At 43.9% G+C, this 23529-nt stretch overlaps 1 protein-coding gene across 1 annotated transcript in view; it reads right to left on the bottom strand.

Moving 5' to 3' along the window:
- UBAP1 (ubiquitin associated protein 1) overlaps nucleotides 1–21493 on the bottom strand; it is a 34141-nt gene extending 12648 nt beyond the window's left edge. The window contains exons 1-4 of the mRNA XM_077284434.1: nucleotides 21216–21493; nucleotides 11831–11871; nucleotides 9383–9507; nucleotides 6915–7793 (exon numbers count right to left, since the gene is read on the bottom strand). Of these exons, the coding sequence (XP_077140549.1) occupies nucleotides 6915–7793; nucleotides 9383–9507; nucleotides 11831–11864 (1038 nt within the window). The 5' untranslated portion in view covers nucleotides 11865–11871; nucleotides 21216–21493. The remainder of the gene's footprint in view (nucleotides 1–6914; nucleotides 7794–9382; nucleotides 9508–11830; nucleotides 11872–21215) is intronic.
- Between the last annotated feature and the right edge of the window lie 2036 nt (nucleotides 21494–23529).

Raw genomic sequence — 23529 nt, 5'->3', positions numbered from 1 at the left:
CACCAAAATGGTTGCAATAAAAATGTCAGCGTGCTGTGAAAAAACTAAGCCCTCACCCAACCCGAGATCATGAAAAAATGGATCCGAAAATGGCGTTTTTTTGGGTTTTTTTTAAACTCTGGATTTTTTTTCCACCACTTTAAAAAGAACCTAGACATGCTTGGTGTCTATGAACTCGTAATGACCTTGAGACTCATAATGGCAGGTCAGTTTTAGCATTTAGTGAACGTGGTAAAAAAACAAAAACAAACCTATTTTGGAATTGCACAAGTTATGGTTCTGGGAAGAAGGGGAGTAAAAAACAAAAACTCAAACGGATAAAAACCCAAGGTCGCGAAGGGGTTAAGGGTCTATAGGCCTATTTTGGCTTTTCAAAAGCAAAGCAATAATTCAAGCCCCAATTCATTGTGGCCTTTTTTTTCGTTATGCCAAACCTCTTGAAGAGTTACAACATTTTTGAAGTTGCATAAAAACTTTGCAACCAAAAGTGAGCAGAGCTGGGGCGGGATGGAGTGCTGCGGAGAACAGCAGATGTAAGATGCGCTTAATTCACTAATAGGAGTAAGCCACTTAATGAATTAGGAGCATCTTATTCCAGCGCATTCATTACAACTAGCGTACAAAACACAAGTCTTAATGAATCGGGCTGTTTCGTTTTTTCATCATTGCATTCCAGAAACCAAGGTTTTCTTCCATTTTGTTGATTTACCAATGTAAGGGTTTGTTTTTGAGAGGAGTTGTACGCTAGTGGCGGCATTTTGGAGAACATATAACTTAGTAACTAAACGTATTATTTACCTGAACAGCTTTTGCAAAGTTATGTATCTTTATAATATATTAATTTACCTTATTTTGACTCCCTTCCCGAACACCATGATGAAAGCGCTGTTTTAACTGCTTAGTTCATTCTCTTTTTGAAGCGGCTTTGAACTGTGGCTCTAGCAAGAATCCAAATTGAAGCAATATTTACAAGTATTACAACATTTACAAAGTGTGAGCTGCTCTGCATCACCCACATGCTCTTACAGGAAAGTTTGTGATCGAGTTTGGATTCTTGCAAGAACAGCAGCTCAAAGCGGTGTGTAAAGGAGCAAGAAATGGGCAATTAAAACAGCACATTCAGCATAATAATGGGGAGTGAAAAGGAAGCAAAATAGGATAACACTCATACGGTCCGTTTTTTTACAGACCAAATACGCAGAAATGTTCCCTGAACAGTGATCCGTATGTCATCCGTAGGCAGGGTGTGGCTGCGCATTTTGCCCATGTAAACCTCCGTATGTAATCCGTATGGCATCCGTACAGCGAGATTTTCTTGCCGGCTTGCAAAATGGACATAGAATGGATCCATGGGCTCAAATAGCATTAGATAGCTTAAAAGCCGGTAATTCAATTGCCGGCTTTTGCTATCTCCTTATCAAACCCGACAGGATATGAGACATGGTTTACATACAGTAAACCATTTCATATCCCTTATTCTCTTACATATTCCTGACTAATAACGTTTGAAGTGTATGTGCAAAATTTGGGGGCTCTAGGTGTTAAAATAAAGGGTTAAATCACAGAAAAAACTGGCTTAGGCTCCCGCACAATTTTCTCCGCCAGACTGGGAAAGCCAGTGACTGAGGGCAGATATTAATAGCCTAGAGAGGGACCATGGTTATTCCCCCCCCCCCTCCGGCTAAAAAAATCTGCTCCCAGCCACCCCAGAAAAGGCACATCTGTAAGATGCGCCTATTCTGGCACTTAGCCACTCTCTTCCCACTACCGAGTATTGGTGGGATATGGGGCAATAAAGGGTTAATGTCACCTTGCTAATGTAAGGTGACATTAAGCCTGGTTAATAATGGAAAGCTGTCAATAAGACACCTATCCATTATTAATCAAATAGTAGTAAAGGGTTAATAATACACATTATGAATTAAGTATTTTAATGAAATAAATTAACACATGGGGTTTTAAAATCTTTATTGTACGCTTAATCCACCCGAAGACCCTCGTTCTGTAAAAAAAATAAAATGAAAAAACAACATTATCCCATACCTGTCCGCCGTTCAGTCATGTCCCACGCTGTAAATCCATCTGAAGGGGTTAAATAATTTTACAACCAGGAGCCTGCTAATGCAGCTGTTGCTCCAGGTTGTAAAAACTGGGGAATGAATGGAATGCAGGGGAACGTAGCTACCTAAACTTGCGGTGATACGCCCCCCGGTGGCATAAACTCATATGAACTGTAGTGTGGGAAAAGAATAAATCGAATAAATGTCTACACATAGTATAGGTAGGTATAATTAGATTATCTATCTATATATACTAGATGGTGGCCCGATTCTAACGCATCGGGTATTCTAGAATATGTATGTATGTATGTATGTATGTATGTATGTATGTATGTATGTATGTATGTATGTACATACAGTTAGGTCCATATATATTTGGACAGAGACAAAATTTTTCTCATTTTGGTTATAGACATTACCACAATGAATTTTAAACAAAACAATTCAGATGCAGTTGAAGTTCAGACTTTCAGCTTTCATTTGAGGGTATCCACATTAAAATTGGATGAAGGGTTTAGGAGTTTCAGCTCCTTAACATGTGCCACCCTGTTTTTAAAGGGACCAAAAGTAATTGGACAGATTCAATAATTTTAAATAAAATGTTCATTTCTAGTACTTGGTTGAAAACCCTTTGTTGGCAATGACTGCCTGAAGTCTTGAACTCATGGACATCACCAGACGCTGTGTTTTCTCCTTTTTGATGCTCTGCCAGGCCTTCACTGCGGTGGTTTTCAGTTGTTGTTTGTTTGTGGGCCTTTCTGTCTGAAGTTTAGTCTTTAACAAGTGAAATGCTGCTCAATTGGGTTGATATCAGGTGACTGACTTGGCCATTCAAGAATATTCCACTTCTTTGCTTTAATAAACTCCTGGGTTGCTTTGGCTTTATGTTTTGGGTCATTGTCCATCTGTAGTATGAAACGACGACCAATCAGTTTGGCTGCATTTGGCTGGATCTGAGCACACAGTATGGCTCTGAATACCTCAGAATTCATTCGGCTGCTTCTGTCCTGTGTCACATCATCAATAAACACTAGTGACCCAGTGCCACTGGCAGCCATGCATGCCCAAGCCATCACACTGCCTCCGCCGTGGTTTACAGATGATGTGATATGCTTTGGATCATGAGCTGTACCACGCCTTCGCCATACTTTTCTCTTTCCATCATTCTGGTAGAGGTTGATCTTGGTTTCATCTGTCCAAAGAATGTTCTTCCAGAACGGTGCTGGCTTTTTTAGATGTTTTTTAGCAAAGTCCAGTCTAGCCTTTTTATTCTTGACACTTATGAGTGGCTTGCACCGTGCAGTGAACCCTCTGTATTTACTTTCATGCAGTCTTCTCTTTATAGTAGATTTGGATATTGATACGCCGACCTCCTGGAGAGTGTTGGTCACTTGGTTGGCTGTTGTGAAGAGGTTTCTCTTCACCATGGAGATTATTCTGCGATCATCCACCACTGTTGTCTTCCGTGGGCGCCCAGGTCTTTTTGCATTGATGAGTTCACCAGTGCTTTCTTTCCTTCTCAGGATTTACCAAACTGTAGATTTTGCCACTCCTAATATTGTAGCAATTTCTCGGATGGGTTTTTTCTCTGTTTTCACAGCTTAAGGATGGCTTGTTTCACCTTCATGGAGAGCACTTTTGACCGCATGTTTACTTCATAGGAAAACCTTCCAAATGCAAGCACCACACCTCAAATCAACTCCAGGCCTTTTATCTGCTTAGTTGAGAATGACATAATGAAGGGATTGCCCACACCTGTCCATGAAATAGCCTTGGAGTCAATTGTCCAATTACTTTTTGTCCCTTTAAAAACAGGGTGGCACATGTTAAGGAGTTGAAACTCCTACACCCTTCATCCAATTTTAATGTATGTACCCTCTAATGAAAGCTGAAAGTCTGAACTTCAACTGCATCTGAATTGTTTTGTTTAAAATTCATTGTGGTAATGTCTATAACCAAAATGAGAAAAATGTCTCTGTCCAAATATATATGGACCTAACTGACTGACTGAGTCTGTCTGTCTGTCTGTCTGCATGCATCAGCCACATAGTATATAGCACAGGCCACGACATATTGTAGAATACCCGATGCGTTAACACTGCCCACACAGTATATAACACTGCCCACACAGTATATAACACTGCCCACACAGTGTATAACACTGCCCACACAGTATATAACACTGCCCACACAGTATATAACACTGCCCACACAGTATATAACACTGCCCACACAGTATATAACACTGCCCACACAGTATATAACACTGCCCACACAGTATATAACACTGCCCACACAGTATATAACACTGCCCACACAGTATATAACACTGCCCACACAGTATATAACACTGCCCACACAGTATATAACACTGCCCACACAGTATATAACACTGCCCACACAGTATATAACACTGCCCACACAGTATATAACACTGCCCACGTAGTATATAACATTGCCCACGTAGTATATTACAGCCATGCAGTATATAACACAGCCCACGTAGTATATAACACATCCCAAAACAGTATATACTACGTGGGCAGTGTTATATACTTCGTGGGCTGCGTTATATACTACTTGGCTGCTATATACTTCGTGGGCAGTGTTATATACTATGTGGGCAATGTTATATACTGCGTGGGCTGTGTTTTATAACATTGCCCACATAGTATATAACACTGCCCACGTAGTATATAGCAGCCATGTAGTATATAACGCAGCCCACGCAGTATATAACACAGCCCACGTAGTATTTAGCAGTGTGGGCACCATATCCCTGTTAAAAAAAAAATTTAAAAAAATAGTTATATACTCACCCGCCGTTGTCCAGCGAAGCTGTCGATGCGCGCGCTGCTGCCGCCAGCTTCCGTTACCAGGATGCATTACGAAATACACGTCATACACCACTACGTCATCTGGGTAATTTCGCAATGCATCTCTGGGAACGGAAGCTGGCGGCAGCCGTGCGCCTCGGCGGACGACGGAAGGTGTGAATAGCAGGTTTTTTGTTTTTTTATTATTTTTAACATTAGATCTTTTTACTATTGATGCTGCATAGGCAGCAGCAATAGTAAAAAAGTTGGTCACACAGGGTTAATAGCAGCGTTAACGGAGTGCGTTACCCGCGGCATAACGCAATCCGTTAACGGAGAGAGGGAGAGGGAGAGAGAGAGTATATACTCGAGTATAAGCTGGGATTTTCAGCCCAAATTTTTTGGGCTGAAAGTGCCCCTCTCGGCTTATACTCGAGTCACGTTCAGCGGCAGGGTCGGCGGGTGAGGGGGAGAGGGCGCTGAGGCATACTTACCTGCTTCCGGGGCACCTGGCGCTGTCCCTGCAATCCCACGGTCTCCGGGTGCCTCAGCTCTTCCCTTGTTCAGTGGTCACGTGGGACCGCTCATTAGAGAAATGAATATGGACTCCACTCCCATAGGGGTGGAGCCGCATATTCATTTCTCTAATGAGCGGTAACGGTGACCGCTGATAGAGGAAGAGGCTGCGGCACCGAAGACCAGCTGTCCGGGGGAAGGAGCGGGACGCCGGGAGCAGGTAAGTATTACATATTCACCTGTCCGCGTTCCACACGCCGGGCGCCGCTCCATCTTCCCGGCATCTCTCCGCACTGACTGTGCAGGTCAGAGGGCGCGATGACGCATATAGTGTGCGCGCCGCCCTCTGCCTGATCAGTCAGTGCAGAGAGACGCCGGGACGGGAAGCTGAGGAGCTGCAAGCAAGAGAGGCATGTTATTTTTTTTTATTGCAGCAGCAGCAATGGCACAGCTTTCTATGGTACATCTATGGGGCAATAATGAACGGTGCAGAGCACTATATGGCACAGCTATGGGGCAATAATGAACGGTGCAGAGCACTATATGGCACAGCTTTCTATGGTAAAGCTATGGGGCAATAATGAACGGTGCAGAGCACTATATGGCACAGCTATGGGGCAATAATGAACGGTTCAGAGCACTACATGGCACAGCTTTCTATGGTACAGCTATGGGGCAATAATGAACAGTGCAGAGCACTATATGGCACAGCTATGGGGCAATAATGAACGGTGCAGAGCACTATATGGCACAGCTTTCTATGGTACAGCTATGGGGCAATAATGAACGGTGCAGAGCACTATATGGCACAGCTATGGGGCAATAATGAACGGTGCAGAGCACTATATGGCACAGCTATGGGGCCATAATGAATGGTATGGAGCATCTATTTTTATTTTTGAAATTCACCGGTAGCTGCTGCATTTTCCACCCTAGGCTTATACTCGAGTCAATAAGTTTTCCCAGTTTTTTGTGGCAAAATTAGGGGGGTCGGCTTATACTCGGTCGGCTTATACTCGAGTATATACGGTAGATAGATAGATATATATCTATATACATACACACACACACTATGTGTAGACATTTATTTTCTCTATTCTATTCTAACCTGTCAGTGTGATTTTACTGTACACCGCACTGAATTAATGGCTTTTCTATAGAACACTGCTGCGTATTTCTCGCAAGTCACACTGATGGTCCGTGTGTAATCCGTATTTTTCTCGCCCCCATAGACTTTCATTGGCGGATTGTTTCCGCAATATGCTGACAAACGCAGGATGCTGTGATTTTCTCAGCCCGTAAAATGCGGCTGCGAAATATACGGCAGATAGGAGCTGCCCCAGAGAGAATCATTGGTCCGTGTGCAATGCGTTGTTTTTGCGCCTCTCATACATCCATAAAACTAGTAATGGACAACCCCTTTAAGAAAAATGTGCCATTCTTTTAGTACAGAAAACTGACCTACACAAAGAAACTCCCCCATGGAGTCCTATAACATCTCTATAGGAAACAGCCACCTTACCTTTATGTCACCGCTTAGGTAGGTCCTCGAAATGCCTTCGGTACCAGTGACTGGTCCTACGGTGGAAGGCTGTAATGCACACTTCATCATCCCACTGTCTGACAACGGGGAGGAGCCCCACACGAGGTGTCCATTCAGTTCATCGTCATTATGAGGCGAGCGGGATTTTAAGGAATTAAGGAAAGTGCCATTAGGCAGGCAGTTAGTGCTTGCATGTGCTATCTTCTGGTTGCTCTCGTCAGAGTCTAGTTTGGGAAACGACAGGGATTTGATATTGCTGACCGTAGTCATGGGGGCAAGTGACACTTTGGAAGACGGGGGCAGTTCACAGTTATCCAACTGTGGTAAAGTGATAAAACCATTGGGTTTGTGGAGATACTTAAAGTCTAAAGCTTCTTCTTTTAGGTGAGAGAGGGCGTCCTCGTCCTTCAGCGGTGACGGGGAGCTCTGAACTGCGTCAGCATTACTCGAGTCTGGGCTCACGACAGGCCTCACGTGAATGTCAAGAATTGTCTTTAACTCTTCTTTATCATTGATGGTTTTTAATTCCAACTTGTCAAACGGGTCCTCCTCACACTCAAAGTCGGCAGGGTTAAAATCTGCCTTGCCGTGAGGGGGGCTCAGCACTTTTTGCGGTATGGCACTACTATTGGCGGGCGTTGGGGTCAGGATGCTGTTGTGTTGGAGGCTTGCCCTGAGGATATGGTTGATAGGGGGAGGGAATCCTAAACCTTCATCTCCCCCTTTCTCTGCCTGAGTATCGGAAATAGCTTGGGAACGGGCTGCTTCAGCCTTCCTTTCAGCTTCCTTCTGAGCAGCTTTGATCCGTTTTACTTCGTCTGCCCACTGGACAGTTTTCTTCTCCAAGGTAAAGTCATACTGTCAAGAAGAAAGAGTGATTTATCAATATATCCATGGACAAAACCGCAGCCTTCCCATGTGTTTACTAGAAAATACAGATGTTGGAGGGGGACAAATTTGTGGGAGGCCAATGGATTTAATTGGGCGCAATGTAATTAAGATCCTTTATACACGAGATAAAAAGTAAGCTAAATTAAATCTTCATCCCTACATAGAGCATAGTAAGTTTTCTGAAATTCACCTGAATCTTAAATTCCCCCCAAAATTGTTATTAGGTATTTATACCAAGATGAATGCTGCATTTATACTAGAGTTGTAGTCAAAATTCTGAAGGCTTCAGAGCGAAACTCTGGGCCAGATCCATTATTGCATTAGCACTTTTTTTTGTCTATTTTTTGGTGTTTTTTGTGTTTTCACCAATTTCATCTTTCCTTTTAAAGGGACACTGTCACCCCCTCCAGCCGTTATAAACTAATAGAGCCACCTTGTGCAGGAGTAAAGCTGCATTCTACCAAGGTGGCTCTTTTAGTTTTTGTTGCTGTTATTCCCAAAATAAAGCGTTTTATAACTTCTCCAAAATACCTTTCTTTAGACCTGGAGGCAGGTCTGAACCCCCCTCTTTGAAGCGCCAAACTGCCGTCAGTCATATCTTCTGGGGCGCTGGTCGCCGCCCCCTCAGCGCTGTTTTCCTCAGAAATCCGGCGCCTGCGCTGTGCTCTTCTGCCTTGAGCAGGCGCATTGAGCATTGGCCGTCTGACCTCACCTGCTGGGTTGCAGACTGCGCCTGTGCGGGCAGTGCGGCCACCCAGCTACTGAATCCCCGCCCCGCAGTGTGTTATGCATTATGCACAGTGCGGGGCTGGAAGGCGGGGGACCTGGGGGAGCGTCTGACAAGCGCAGTGCGCATGCCCAGGAATCCCAGCCCCGCACTGTGCATAATGCATAACACACTGCGGGGCGGGGATTCAGTAGCTGGGTGGCCGCACTGCCCGCACAGGCGCAGTCTGCAACCCAGCAGGTGAGGTCAGACGGCCAATGCTCAATGCGCCTGCCCAAGGCAGAAGAGCACAGCGCAGGCGCCGGATTTCCGAGGAAAACAGCGCTGAGGGGGCGGCGACCTGCGCCCCAGAAGATATGACTGACGGCAGTTTGGCGCTTCAAAGAGGGGGGTTCAGACCTGCCTCCAGGTGTAAAGAAAGGTATTTTGGAGAAGTTATAAAACGCTTTATTTTGGGAATAACAGCAACAAAAACTAAAAGAGCCACCTTGGTAGAATGCAGCTTTACTGCTGCACAAGGTGGCTCTTTTAGTTTATAACGGCTGGAGGGGGGGGGGTGACAGTGTCCCTTTAAGCCATTTTTAAGTCTATTTTATATGTGTTCTGAGTTTTTTTTTCCACTGACCATCTATGGAATAAGGAGAATTTTGAAGCTCTGGGCTGTAAAAGTACCTGCAGTAACCCAGCAGTGATACAGCATAGGTAAAGTATTAAATAATGTAATATATACCTTATAGAGGAGGATTTGGAAGAACACTGGAGAAATATACATATTGCCAATTAGACAATTGTTGGCTTTCACACAATGAATAAACCTACAGACCCTTACCTGGACTTCACCGATGAGCTGGCTGATGTCCGGCACACAGAAACCAACAGGCAAACCCACTTTATCCGGTACTCTGAACTTGTCACCAATCTTAAACGGGACGTCCTCTAGGTAACTGAATGGCCCTAGAACAAAGAAACAGCAGAGGAGCATTAACCGGGGACCAAGACATTATGTCACAGCCAAGTAATGTGCAGCCACACTGGAAAACAGGCATTCTTTCAAAAGTAAATTACAAACGTTAAGCTGCAGTTGTGTATAGCCCAATTTATGTCATTTATCAATAATTAAAAAAAAGACACTTGGGAGAACCACACTCATTATGACAGTGGCTCAGAAGTCCTATTTACAGACCCCTTCAGCACCCTGGCCGCCCCATGTCTGCATACTTTATAATACAGTCAGTCAGACAGCCCTCCCCTCTGTAGATAATTTGTTAAGAAAGTCCCCTTTTCATCATGGCTGAAGGAGAGACAGAAAAGAGGGCTTAGCTTGCCTTCTGAGAGGGGGGCTTTGTGAAGGAACGATGAGGAAGTGGAGCTACTGGGACAGTAAGAAGGAGATCGGAAATCATCACAATGGAGCCAAAAAGTATCAGTTCTATAAGGAAAATTTCAAAACAACTTTTATTTTCTTGGAAAACCCAGAGACATACCCCGTGTGCAACTCTAATATGCGATTTAACTCCTCACGATGACATGCATGGCTTGGCTTGGCACTCTCCACAAGGAGAAACGTTACCCCTTAGATCCCAAAACCAAGAAGTAAAAGTCATGTAGTGATGGCAATCATCTGATCTATAGACATGTTATTGATATACACGTGGTCTCCAGATGGAGATCGGAAGGTGGAATGGAGGTCTATTCTCTTCAGTGATGATTCCTGCTTTTATCTTGGACACAATGACAGTCAGATTTGTCTGGAGAACACGTGGCCAACACCATAAAGATTCCTTCACCAAGGAACATCACACCACTCCCATTTCTTAAATGTTGCTGTAGAGTGTCATAATCTATAGTAGTCAGACCCCTCTAGTCTCCATTCCAGGTACACTAGCAGCTTGGTGATACATTGATTTGGTCGTGGAACCAGTGGTATGGCTATTTCTCCAGGGGGCATGCTGCTCACGGTAACATGAGCAGCCTACATGGCCTAAACTTGTCATTATGGCCTACAGTGTCTCCAGATTTGTCTCCCATCGAGCATATCTGGGATGTCACTGGTCGGCAATTACACAGGACCTGCCACCAGCGGATCTTGAGGATTTTCTCAAGTGAATTCAGCGTGGCAGGATATTCCTCAGACGACCATTAATAAACTTTCTGATAGCAGCCAAGTTGTGGAAGCGAGGGAATTTCTGCGTGTGATACTCATACTCCATATTGAAGGAAAAAAAAAAAAAAAATTGGGAGGTTTCCATTTCTCAATTTGCATATCATTAACATGTCTACCCATCCTGCAATTTCCATAATTCTTGGTGCTGCAATTTTAATGTTGAGGAGTGAATATGTATATTGTAGATAGGGATATCTGTACATATTTAAAGGGAACCTGTCAGCAGATTGTGCACAGTAACCGTGCCGTTATACTGATTAAAATGATACCTGGTTATGAAATCAGTCTTGTGGTTGTTGTTTTAGCTTTATTTTCAGTTTTGAGTTAATGATATTCACATGCTCCGGGGCGGCGTGTGTGTGTGAGAGAAATCTTCATTTGGTGCTCTGTTTAGCTATTCATACTGATGGCTTATGACAGGTCACTGATCCGTCTGTGACCTGTCCCCTATTTTACATGCTGGTTATTATATGTATGGGGGGGGGGGGGGGGGGGGGGGAAATCACCTTCAGCAGGCAGGCGCCTGAGCTGCAACATGATCGCATGTATAATGTATATTAAACTGTTTTATTTAGTCATATAAATAGAATATGGAAAAAAAAAATCTCTCAAAATGGCACTGGTCGGGTCTGGGCAGTAGCATCTATTGGCGATCCAATAGATGCTACTGTGCAGGCTGCGCCATCTTGGTGCAGACCATTTTTTTTCCCTCTACCAAAATGGCGCAGCAAGCGCAGCAGCATCTATCGGATGCCATTTAAGATTTTATTTTTTTTTTTTTCATAATCAATGTATATGACTTAATAAAACAATTTAATATACATAATACATGCGTTCATGCCTGCCCTGAAGCACGAGAATCTCATTAACTCAAAACTGAAAATAAAGATTAAACAACAACCACAAGACGGATTTCATCAACCAAGGTATCATTGTAATCAGTATAACGGTACAAACCTGACACTGTCTGTAGGTTACTGTGCACAATCCTGCTGACAGGTTCCCTTTAAAATCTATAGATTTGTTTCAGAATAGAAAACACATACAGCACATCAGAATACATTTACATGCGGGATAACAAGGGGCAGATGACAAACCAGCGTCCATTCTTACCGTGTAAATCTGAAGCTGACTTCCTAGAAGCCATTTAGAGTCTGGAAGAACAAAAAGACAGGAGTGAGGGCAGAGCAACTCAGGATTCACATGACAGCCACATGACAAGCAAACTAGCAATATTCATTTAATGGGTATTAGGATGTCATGAGTCTGATCCTCAGATACAAATCTGGTTAGGTAAGGAAATTACAAGGAATTATTGTTTCTTCAGTATCTGCGTGTAATAGAGCGTGCTCGTCATATGGGAAACTGATAAAGTAAGGCTACATTCACACTAGTGTCGGTATGGGCCTGTCGCAATGCGTCGGGCCGACGCATGCTGTGAAATAAAAGCACAATGGGGGCAGCGGATGCAGTTTTTCAACGCATCCGCTGCCCCATTGTAATGTCCGGGGAGGAGGGGCGGAGTTCCGGCGGCACATGCGCGATAGGAAATGCAGGACGTACGAAAAAACGTTCCCTTGAATGTTTTTTCGTGACGACGGTCCACCAAAACACGACGCATCCGTCGCATGCGACGTGTGGCCATACATCGCTAATGTAAGTCTATGGGGAAAAAAACGCATCCTGCAGACAACTTTGCAGGATGCGTTTTTTCTCCTAAACGACGCATTGCGACGTATTCACAACGACGCTAGTGTGAAAGTAGCCTAACCTGTTAACGCATTTGGTATAATAAATCTAAATGAAGCCCATGAAAATATTAATACTACTTGCAAAATCCTAGGTGTCTCCTATAGCTATCCTGGGCCAATATAAATGACAGCAACTAATTAGTGGTTAGGGGCTACACAGAATGAACTTGTAATCATCCTGGAAAGACCTGTTTATACCAGGATACATTAGTATGATGATGTATATTGTGCCAAGTCAATAACCAACACCCGGACACTTCACCGCTCACATGATTCATTATGTAAACACTTTAAAGACTTTCTCCAAGTCATGTGAATGATTCCTCGCTGAACTTTGGAGCTGACGTTTATAGGAAACCATCTCTGTGCTCGTCAGACGGGCGCTCGTGTATGAGACGTGATACAGATCTAGGTCTCTACAGGTTCCGTACACCACAGTCCGCCGATCAACAAGCCATGTACAGGGGCTACTAAACCAACCAGCATGTGATTATGCAGCTCGCTCGGGTAGGGCTTTACAAACATCGGGGGCACGAGCACAGCAGCAGTGGGCGTGAAAAGCCATGTCACTTTACTGTGACTGTAATTTAGAAGTCCTTTATACTACTTATTCACATTTTTTATTTTCTTGGGCATGGCGACCACCACTGAACTGTTGGTGAAGCCACTGGTTCATCATTTACCGGTGTAAATATTAAAGAGGATTTATCATACATTTTAAAAAAAGTAATAAAATATATATATATATATATATATATATATATATATATATATATATATATATATATATATATATATATATATATATATATATATATATATATATATATATATATATATATATATATATTCACTTTTTGCCGTGAAAAGACTAATATACAGAGTACCAAACTCAGCCTAAAGTGAGGAGCTGTGCAAAATCACTGGCCCACAACCCGTGTCCGTAGAGTAAGAGAACGTGCCAGTACTTATTACATTCAGCAACTGGTGATAGGTCCGAAATGGAAACAAAGTAACACCATTCAAGAACATGTGGAAGATTATACAACATCTTCCAAAAGTAAATTCTTCTGCACAGCAGAGAAACCTCTCATGTTCTTGGCTCTGGCGGTAAACTGACCACATACAGTTTCCTTTTAGAAAATAACCCAGGACACAAAGATTAACTTCATTATGAGGAGCGTACGTCGTCACCTTTATCATGCTTGAGTCCAGGAATGTCCCGGCATCAGATTTCACACCTTCACATATTCTGATTTATAATGCGAGAATAGATGTAAAGGTAGAACTGGCAGAGCTATGGACAGGCATCAGCCGTCTCATTAACATGAGCAATATCCAATATGTGTAAGGAGGGCGAGACGGGAGGAGCGATATTTTTAGATCATTAAATTACAGGTTTATAAACTGATGGAGAAGGGTGGAGAAGGGCTTGATGTTTGCTCCTGGTTTACCTCTTCATTCTGGAAAGACAACTTTCCTACAATATACAAAGAATAATGCATGCATAAAAAAACACCTTAATTAGGGTATGTGCAGACAAATGTATTGTGCTCTTAGTGCGGAGAGCTGGTAGTGCATGGACCCAATGTTAACCTGGGCGCTATTCTACATGGCCGCGTGCTCTAGCCTGGTCCGACTTATGGAGCAAACCAGTGCATGTAAATAGCAGGAAGGAACACGCGTAATTGCAGATGTGACTGGTCCAATAGTTTCAGCAGACCACTTGAAACAACATTTCTGATTTGGATCACAAACCAAATGCACACTTTCACGCTTGTCTACAAACTACTTGGACATAAACTACTTTGACATAAAAGCAAATACATACGTCCAGATCCATTACTTGATAAATACCATTGCACGAGGCCACTCAGCCCAACGATCGGTAGCAGTGTTGCTGCGTGTTGTAGTCCTCCTGATGTCACAGCTGCAGCCTGTTAAAGACCAGGACAGCAGCAGAGAGCGGGAGAAAAGTAGCGTTATTTTTAGGGTATGTGCGCATGTTGCGGATTTCCTGCGGATCCGCAGCGTTTTTTACCATGCAGAAACACTGCAGATCCGCAAGTGATTTACAGTACAATGTAAATTCCACACGGAAATGCTGCGGATTAAAAGAAGTAGCATGTCACTTTTGTGTGGATCTGCAGCGTTTTTGTACCCATTCCATTATAGAAATCCGCAGGGGTAAAAATGCATGAAATCCGCAGCAAATCCACACAAAATCCGCATAAAAAAAAACGCATCAAATACGCATCTGCGTTTTCTGCCAAGAGATGCAGAATCCGCACAAAAAATTCCAGAGGCAAATCCACAACGTGTGCACATACCCTTAAACACGGCAAGCCACTGAGCAAAAAAGAAAAAAAATGTTTCTTTAAAAAGATCCTTAAAAAATCACTAAGTGCCAGGTCCAACACAAAATCCTCACTCAAAATAAAGGGCCAACAACATAGTTAAAGCCACAATCTCTTGGTTCATTCAGGCTGCGACTAGACCGAACAACAAGTATCTGAGCAATGCTGTTACCAGGACAGAACAAAAGGTGTAGAACTTGACATTTTTCTCAGACTTTGCCAGATGCATGAGGAGCTCATCGCCCTTTCTAGAGGGTGAGAAATGTATGTCACCCACTGACCCAGCCCACGAAGCAGCTACGCTCTGGCAGCCGACACCATTGCATCCATTATTAACACATCAGTGTTAAATATTTCTTTCAATCAAAACAAAAAGCAGTGAAGCCAAACATGGAGCCTGCCACAAACTGCGATGCTGTGTCTTCAGCATCGGCAGATGGCATTGTGCAACGCAAGCCACAGATTATTCACTTTTCCCTAGATTACAAACTGAAAGCAGGATATGTTCAGATAACTGGTGAACAAAGCAGATAGAAAACAAGGAGAGAAAACGGGGATCTCAGAATGAGTGCAGCTCTGGAGGAAAGTGCAGCCATTTACATCCTGATCAGCACAAAAATAACAAGAACTTAACCAATGATCCAATTACAGACTTGGATTAAATCTTCACCCCACTTTTAGTTACGCACTGACGGATCACCGAAACTTATTACTGGGTGTTCTAAAAGTATGTGGACAGGGGAGGGTGGAGTAAAAAGTAGTTTTGCTCAGACAGTAGCCAATCTGAGCCACCGAAATGAGTCGTGCTTGTTATTCATGGGGCAGAGCAAGACTGGAGCCCAACTGTTCAGACACCTGTGGTCATGGGAAGCTTCTTGTGGCAGGTCCTGCTCTGCACCCATCTACATTGAGGTCTTCTGACACAAGGTGAGGCTTTAATGCTAGAGGATAGGACTGCCCTGATTGGGGTACAAATTATCCCGGTGGGATGGCGTTTACGCTTTTTTTTTTTAATCAAAAACAGTGTTTACTAAGTACCTCATGTTATTCCTTTGCACTATTACTATTTAAACAGCAGGGCATATGCTCATTTTGTTTCCCTCTTGGGTTTTGTCTGTTAAACGGCCAGTGTGAACATGCGCTTATACTTGTGCTCTGTCCCATTTCTTTGGTTTTGCAGTGTAAAGCTTGGTGTAAGGATACACCAGCAGCCTGAAGATTTGATGATAGAGAAGAAACTTGACAGCCGTCTCACACTTTATTACAGAATATAGCAAAGTTGGAGCTATGATCATTGTTCGGTCCTAAATGAGCAGCATCACTAAGCAGAAGAAGGGGGGTCCTAAGCACTAAATGACAGGTGCATTGGTTGAGCATAATACCCTGACGATCCATTAAAAAACCTATGGGACTAACAGAAATGGCAGAATGTGGCAGTCAGCTTTCTCCGCTCACAGACTGCACGGAGTGATAGCGCATTCATGATCGGTCCATTTCCATTTGTGGTTGGTGAAACTCTTGCAATCAGCAGCTTGTCAAATAGTGTGTGGATGGGTGATAAAGGGGTTGTCCCTTCGCAGAAAACTTTCCGCGATATGCCCAGTCAGATATTATAGCATTGCTCACCCTGCTCCAGTCTCAGGATACATGTCTACAACTGACTGAGCATATAGCAGAAAGTTTTCTGTAAGGGAACAATACCTTCATGTCTTGAAGGTTTAGGTACCCTTAGGTTTTATCCATATTGCATGTTTCATAAAAGTAAAATAAAAAAATTGCACTGATTATGATGTATAAATAAGCCCTTAAATACTGCAAACACAGCTATGATAAACTGCAAGAACTAATTAGACAAGAACCAGGATTTGGACCAGATCCTGATATCCAGCTGCCAGGGGAAGCACAGAAGTCGGGAGAAATAAGGACAACACTGTAAATATTGAGCATTTGCATAAACCTGATGTCTGTCAATAAAAGTTTAAAAACTTAAAAAACATAATTGTACCTCAGTAACTGGAGAAACATCCGACTAACAGATCTAAAAAACACAAGCAGTAAACTGTGCAAACCAAAATTGAGTCGGCTTTATATGCCGGCTGTAGATCTCCTGCTGCAGGCGCACTGCCGTCATTGTTTCTTGGATGTTCTGAGAAATACTTAACGCTCAGGGAGAATTTTTTGTCCCACTAAAATCAATGACCTTAAAGCGAACTCCTTACAGATCAGCCTTTTTCTTAACAGGAAATATATTTACAACATCACAACGGTACATTAGGCCGTAGGTAGGAGGCTTCGGTGGAGCAGGAGCATGGTTCTACCAGTAGTGCAACTGATACCTGGTCTCCGCAATTAGACGTCAGTCTGATAAAATGTCTTCTAAATGTGGACCGGCACGCAAAAGGGCTTTTCCAGAATAAAAGTAGATACAATGAAATCTTTGTAATATCCCTCATCGCTTGCTCGCAATGAATGGGAACTCATTATTTACACAAAAGAGGAAGAAAACCATAAAGACCTAAATACAGACATGACGTTTTGTTACAATTGTATCCAGTGTATAAACAATCCTATGTGATCTGGGCCAGGCAGCACTAATCTCTTTCCTGTCCTGATGGTTTGCTACAATGTATCACCCTGGAGTCCTGGACAGGATTGTCATCAGAGAATCTTAAGGAGCTCACCAATCCCCTACCTACAGTCTCCCATCTGCCAGGAGGCCGTGTGCTCCAGAATTGCCGACCAAAACAAAAACAAAATTAACAAGTTAAGGAATCCTACAGGGTTAATCTACAAGATAATCGTTACCCTACACAATATAGTTCATGAATCTGGCAGAGGGAAAGACCTAAATCATAAAGAAGTTATGGCCCAGTTACGCTGATAACCCGGTACAAGGGTTCCCTGGGCTGCCCATTCCCAATCAACCTGTCTAAACAGGCCGGCAATCAACAGGAGAATGAGAAACGCTCAATAGTCGGGTGAAATAACTTTCCAACTTGCTTAAAAATACACATTTTCAAGAGCAGATCACCCAGTGTAGACAGGACACGTACTGCGGATTACAATATCCTATATGTACAGAAATATTGCGGTAATAGCTCTGTGTGCACGGAAGTTCGGTCGGCTGTGTAAACAGGCTAGTCCACAACAACTCCCAATCAGCAGAAACAGGGATGTATAAATGCAACTTTACCTTCGGAGCACCTCATGATAATCACATAAATCATGATAAAAATAAAGTATAACTATGTGACATGACTGACGCCATAATTATTAAACCTGACCATCTTAAAGGGAATCTATCAGTATGATCAACCCCCCACCAGCCCACAGATATGGGCACGCAGGTCTTTGAAATATAAATCAGTTGACATCTTTACCTCTTATATCTGTTGCTGCATTGCTGAGAGATAAGTATTTTAACTGATAAGCAGATGAGACGCTGAGTGCTCTGTGGGGCGTGACCTTCTGGGTTATTTCGCCATCCAGTAGCTTGATTGAGCACTCACTGACTGATTTTCTTGCCTCCTGCCCAGTAACACACAGATAATGAGCTATCAATCCAGCTAAAGAGGCTAATGCTGGGTGGGGAAAGAACCCGCCATGTACAGAGAACGTAATGCCTCATGTGAAATTAAAACTCTAATTTCTCGACAATGCAGTAAAAGATGAGATATAAAAGGTGTGAATGGATTTAAATTTCAAAGACATGGGTGCCATATATGTGGTTTGGGTGAGTTGATCTTACTGACAGATTCCCATAAACAGCAAAGTGCATACTGGCAAAATACCAAAAAGGTTCTTCTTGTACACAACTTACCATATTTTTTCGGACTATAAGACGCACTTTTTACCCAAAATTTTTTGGGGGGAAATGGATGGGTGCGCGTCTTATAGTCGGAATATACTTACAAATGCTGCGGCAGTGGTGCTCTGCCCGGCGCTCTGTGCTCCACCAGCATTTTATCAAAGCCCAGAAGCCCCCGCAGCTCCATTGTTGCAATGCGGTGACCTCCGGAAAATGGCCGCTGGGGGGCGGCACATGCTCAGATTCAGATCTCGGCAACGAGATCACATTGCCGAGATCTGAATCTGAGCATGCGCCGCCCCCAGCGGCCATATTCCCGGAGGCCACCGCATCGCAGCAATGGAGCTGCGGGGACCTCCGGGCTATGACAAAATGCCGGCGAAGCACTGTTGCCGCCGCACAGAGCACCACATCAGCCTGGACCACTCCTTCACCTGTGCCTATCCCCCCCGGTAAGATTACTTCGGACTGTAAGGCAGAAGCCCATTTGACCTTTTATTCCGCCTATTTTCCTTTTTGAAAATTTGTGGTGCGTCTTATGGTCTAGCGCGTCTTATAGTCTGAAAAATACGGTAACTTGATAAATTAAAACAAACTATTTCCTAAATTTTTAGCAAATGTAAAAGTGACCAAAAATACAAGTGATCATCCGCAGACCTTGGCTGCTGCTGTGTCTCATACTTAGAGATGTTGGCATTTTCCTGTTTGACGATTGCCACCATTGCAAAAGCAACAATAAGAAGTGACACCGTCCTGGTGATCAGCTTTATATCAGTAACTTTCACTCTTCAACAGAAATAATCTGACAAGTTAACTTCATAGTGACAACAAATATGGCAGCACCTACTTGTAGTTACTTTTGCAAAAACAGCAGACACACAAACAGAAAAATATCAAACTGACAAAAAAATAAAAGAAACATAGTAAACTGTACTAAACGGATAGTTCTGATCTGTGCTGCCCTTTCATCAGCAAGAACACTTCCGGATAGATCAAAAAGTGGTGGCGTAGTCATATAACATTGGAAAAGCTCTTTGATTCTATGATCTACATCATATAGTTTTGGGAACTTCATCCCAATCCATCTCTGATATCGCAGTAAGATCAAAACAATGGAAAATGGAGAGGAGGATAGAGGATATGTCCAAAGAAAGCAGCTCTCATCCTTCAATAACCAAACTACAATCACCCGTGCTGGGATCCAGTCCCCGGCTACCCATCACCTGAGATGTGACCCAATCCACATTACCCAAGATGTGATCCAGTCCCCGTTACCTGTCACCTATGGCGTGATCCAGTCCCCGTTACCTGTCACCTATGGCGTGATCCAGTCCTCGTTACCTGTCACCTATGATGTGATCCAGTCCTCGTTACCTGTCACCTATGATGTGATCCAGTCCTCGTTACCTGTCACCTATGATGTGATCCAGTCCTCGTTACCTGTCACCTATGATGTGATCCAGTCCTCGTTACCTGTCACCTATGTGATCCAATCCCCGTTACCTGTCACCTATGATGTGATCCAGTCCCCGTTACCTGTCACCTATGATGTGATCCAGTCCCCGTTACCTGTCACCTATGATGTGATCCAGTCCCCGTTACCTGTCACCTATGATGTGATCCAGTCCCCGTTACCTGTCACCTATGATGTGATCCAGTCCTCGTTACCTGTCACCTATGATGTGATCCAGTCCTCGTTACCTGTCACCTATGATGTGATCCAGTCCTCGTTACCTGTCACCTATGATGTGATCCAGTCCCCGTTACCTGTCACCTATGATGTGATCCAGTCCCCGTTACCTGTCACCTATGATGTGATCCAGTCCCCGTTACCTGTCACCTATGATGTGATCCAGTCCCCGTTACCTGTCACCTATGATGTGATCCAGTCCCCGTTACCTGTCACCTATGATGTGATCCAGTCCCCGTTACCTGTCACCTATGATGTGATCCAGTCCTCGTTACCTGTCACCTATGATGTGATCCAGTCCTCGTTACCTGTCACCTATGATGTGATCCAGTCCTCGTTACCTGTCACCTATGATGTGATCCAGTCCCCGTTACCTGTCACCTATGATGTGATCCAGTCCCCGTTACCTGTCACCTATGATGTGATCCAGTCCCCGTTACCTGTCACCTATGATGTGATCCAGTCCCCGTTACCTGTCACCTATGATGTGATCCAGTCCCCGTTACCTGTCACCTATGGTGTGATCCAGTCCTCGTTACCTGTCACCTATGATGTGATCCAGTCCTCTTTACCTGTCACCTATGGTGTGATCCAGTCCCCGTTACCTGTCACCTATGATGTGATCCAGTCCTCTTTACCTGTCACCTATGGTGTGATCCAGTCCCCGTTACCTGTCACCTATGATGTGATCCAGCCCCCGTTACCAGCGATGTTCTCCAGTCCCGGAGATGCGGAGGACACTGAGCAGACAGCCGGGCCTCCGGTGTACGTGTTGTGCCGAGAGCCGTTTATCTGCTTTCTCTTCTCACCCACAACTGAAATCGTTTCCGGCACCGGGAGCAGAAAACTGGGGTGACAGACACCCGAAAGCCAGACTAACAGCTGCACTCACCCGCTGAGCTGCCTCCTCTACCCGGGGTGAATCCGTCACTTTCCTACACACCCAGCTCGTCTGCCCCAGCCTCAGTGCGCGACGCCATCTTGGAACACTTCCTCCTTCCTGCAAACGGTGGCGTATGACGTAATCCCGTTAATCATGTGACCAATGCGCTCTTACGCCTGCAGTCACGTGATACATGACACGACGTCACTCACGATAAATAGAAGGTGAGGGCAACACAACATGGCTGCACGTGATCAGTGATGCTACATGATGGGCGCAGCACACACCCTGTGGCCACCAATCAATTTACTTCTTATATCTTCCAAAAACCCTCCAAACAGTAAGAGCTGGAATTTGATTGGCTTCAATGAGTGACGTCATTACTTACCTCACGCCGTGATCACTCAGAAGTGGTAACCATAGCAACTGGGTTACAGCTCTTAGAGGTTAAAAATGAAAGCAGTGCTTTCATTAAAACAACCATCTCCCACTTTTATATGTAAAAAAACCCACAAAACCGCTGCAGCCAATCGGAGCGCTGTTCTGCACTGCCTTAATTGTCAATGCTGCAGTCGATCAGCACATAACTGTCAAAATCCGAGCATGGGCCACAGGGCTCACAGCATTAATGATCGGCAGTCCGGCCCTGGATTATCTTGCTCTGCTCACCAAAACCTGCAGGTTGAGCACATAGTTTTGGTAAAATTACTGCAGCCTCATGTGGCCAAAACCCATCCGCGTTCAGCAGATGACAGCATTTTTATACCGGGAGGGCGCGGTCAGCGATTGGCTGCAGCGGTTATGTGGTGGTCTTTGTCATGAGACCAATGCGTGGTACTGGGCTCAGAGCAATGCAGCCTCACCGCTCCAGGAGGCAATTATTGTTTCAATTTCTATTAGTCCTTGGACCCGATCATCTTAGCACAATGACTGGTGCAGTGGTTATGAGCGCTGTAGACGTGGTGTCACCAGTGCATTAGATCAACAGACTGGAGAAGTATCGCTGCACCCGGGGAGGGTGAGAAAAAGCCCAGTGTGTTATTTCATACGTCTGCAAGTCTTTGTTCTATTGAAACCATGTGAGAAAGGTGGGAATCCCAGCACTCTAGACTGTAGGCGTAGCGTTCTCCCACCATCTGATATTGTTTGTCTTTACTCTTTGCGGTGCAGCTGCCGTGGGCAGAAGCAGGGCAGTATGGGGCATATATCTACTTAGAAATAGAGCCACGCACAATATTTGTCTGGTCTGGTATGGTTGTCATGGCCATTTTGCCACTTGGAACACAGGAGCGCCTCACCATGTCAGGTGGACAGAACACATGGGGGAACAATAGTTTTCCAGAAAAAGGCTAGGACTAGCTAATGCTCTGAGATCAGGGGAGATCAGTCTTGGGGTAAGGAAGGGGCCACAACATTTTTGTTTAATTTGTGAAAAACTAGTGGCAATCAATGCGGGAGCTGGAGCCATGTGAAATCTGCTGTGAAGCCCAGTGCAGTGATTTTACAATACTCTGTAATACTAAGGTATTTCAGTGCATCGTAGGCACCTCTTTTACCACATAAACACCTCAGAGCCTCAATGGCTAGGTGCCGATGATTATTATGGTAGCCAGAGGTCAAACAATAAGGCATAAGCAGGATCTAACAGGCCTCCGGTCACTGAAAAGCTGACAGGTCTGCAGTGTTGCAACACGTGAGTATAGCAGTGCATTAGACTAGCGATCAGAATATTCAGTGCTCAAGTCTTAAAGTAGAAAAAAATAAAATATAATATAAATTTCATGTAAGAACAAAAGTAAAGCAACAAAGGGCACATATTTAGTATATTTAACCCATACGGTGACTATAAAAAAAAATTAAATTGTTGAGGGAGGATCTAAATTGATCCTTCACGGTTAACTCAGTGATTTCCAAATTAATCTACAGGGCGTTGCCGGCAACTGAAAATGACCAGACGGAGACGTGTGCCTCTGTATGGGGGATCGAGCAGATCTCTGGCCCCCGTTTTATTGTGTATGAGTTTTCATAGTCATAGAAATTATACTTCAACCAATCAGCATAAGAACACGCTCACAGTTCTTAACCTATAAGAATACAGGAAAAACTTAACCCATGAGAATACAGGAAAAATGGAAACTACAGATATGGTCATGTTTTTTTGGCATAGTATGTGTTTTTCTAACAGATGCCTCAGTCTTGTATAGTGATACACCCCCGAATCTATTATCTGGCTCGAGTCAGAAGACTCAAGGTCTTTATACCAATTATGAACCATAGCCTAGTTGCATACCAGGCTTGTGAACAACAAGATAAAATTACTTCA

This window comes from Ranitomeya variabilis, chromosome 1, assembly GCF_051348905.1.
Source record: "Ranitomeya variabilis isolate aRanVar5 chromosome 1, aRanVar5.hap1, whole genome shotgun sequence".
NCBI lineage: Eukaryota > Metazoa > Chordata > Amphibia > Anura > Dendrobatidae > Ranitomeya > Ranitomeya variabilis.
This window is presented reverse-complemented; position numbering and strand designations above follow the sequence as displayed.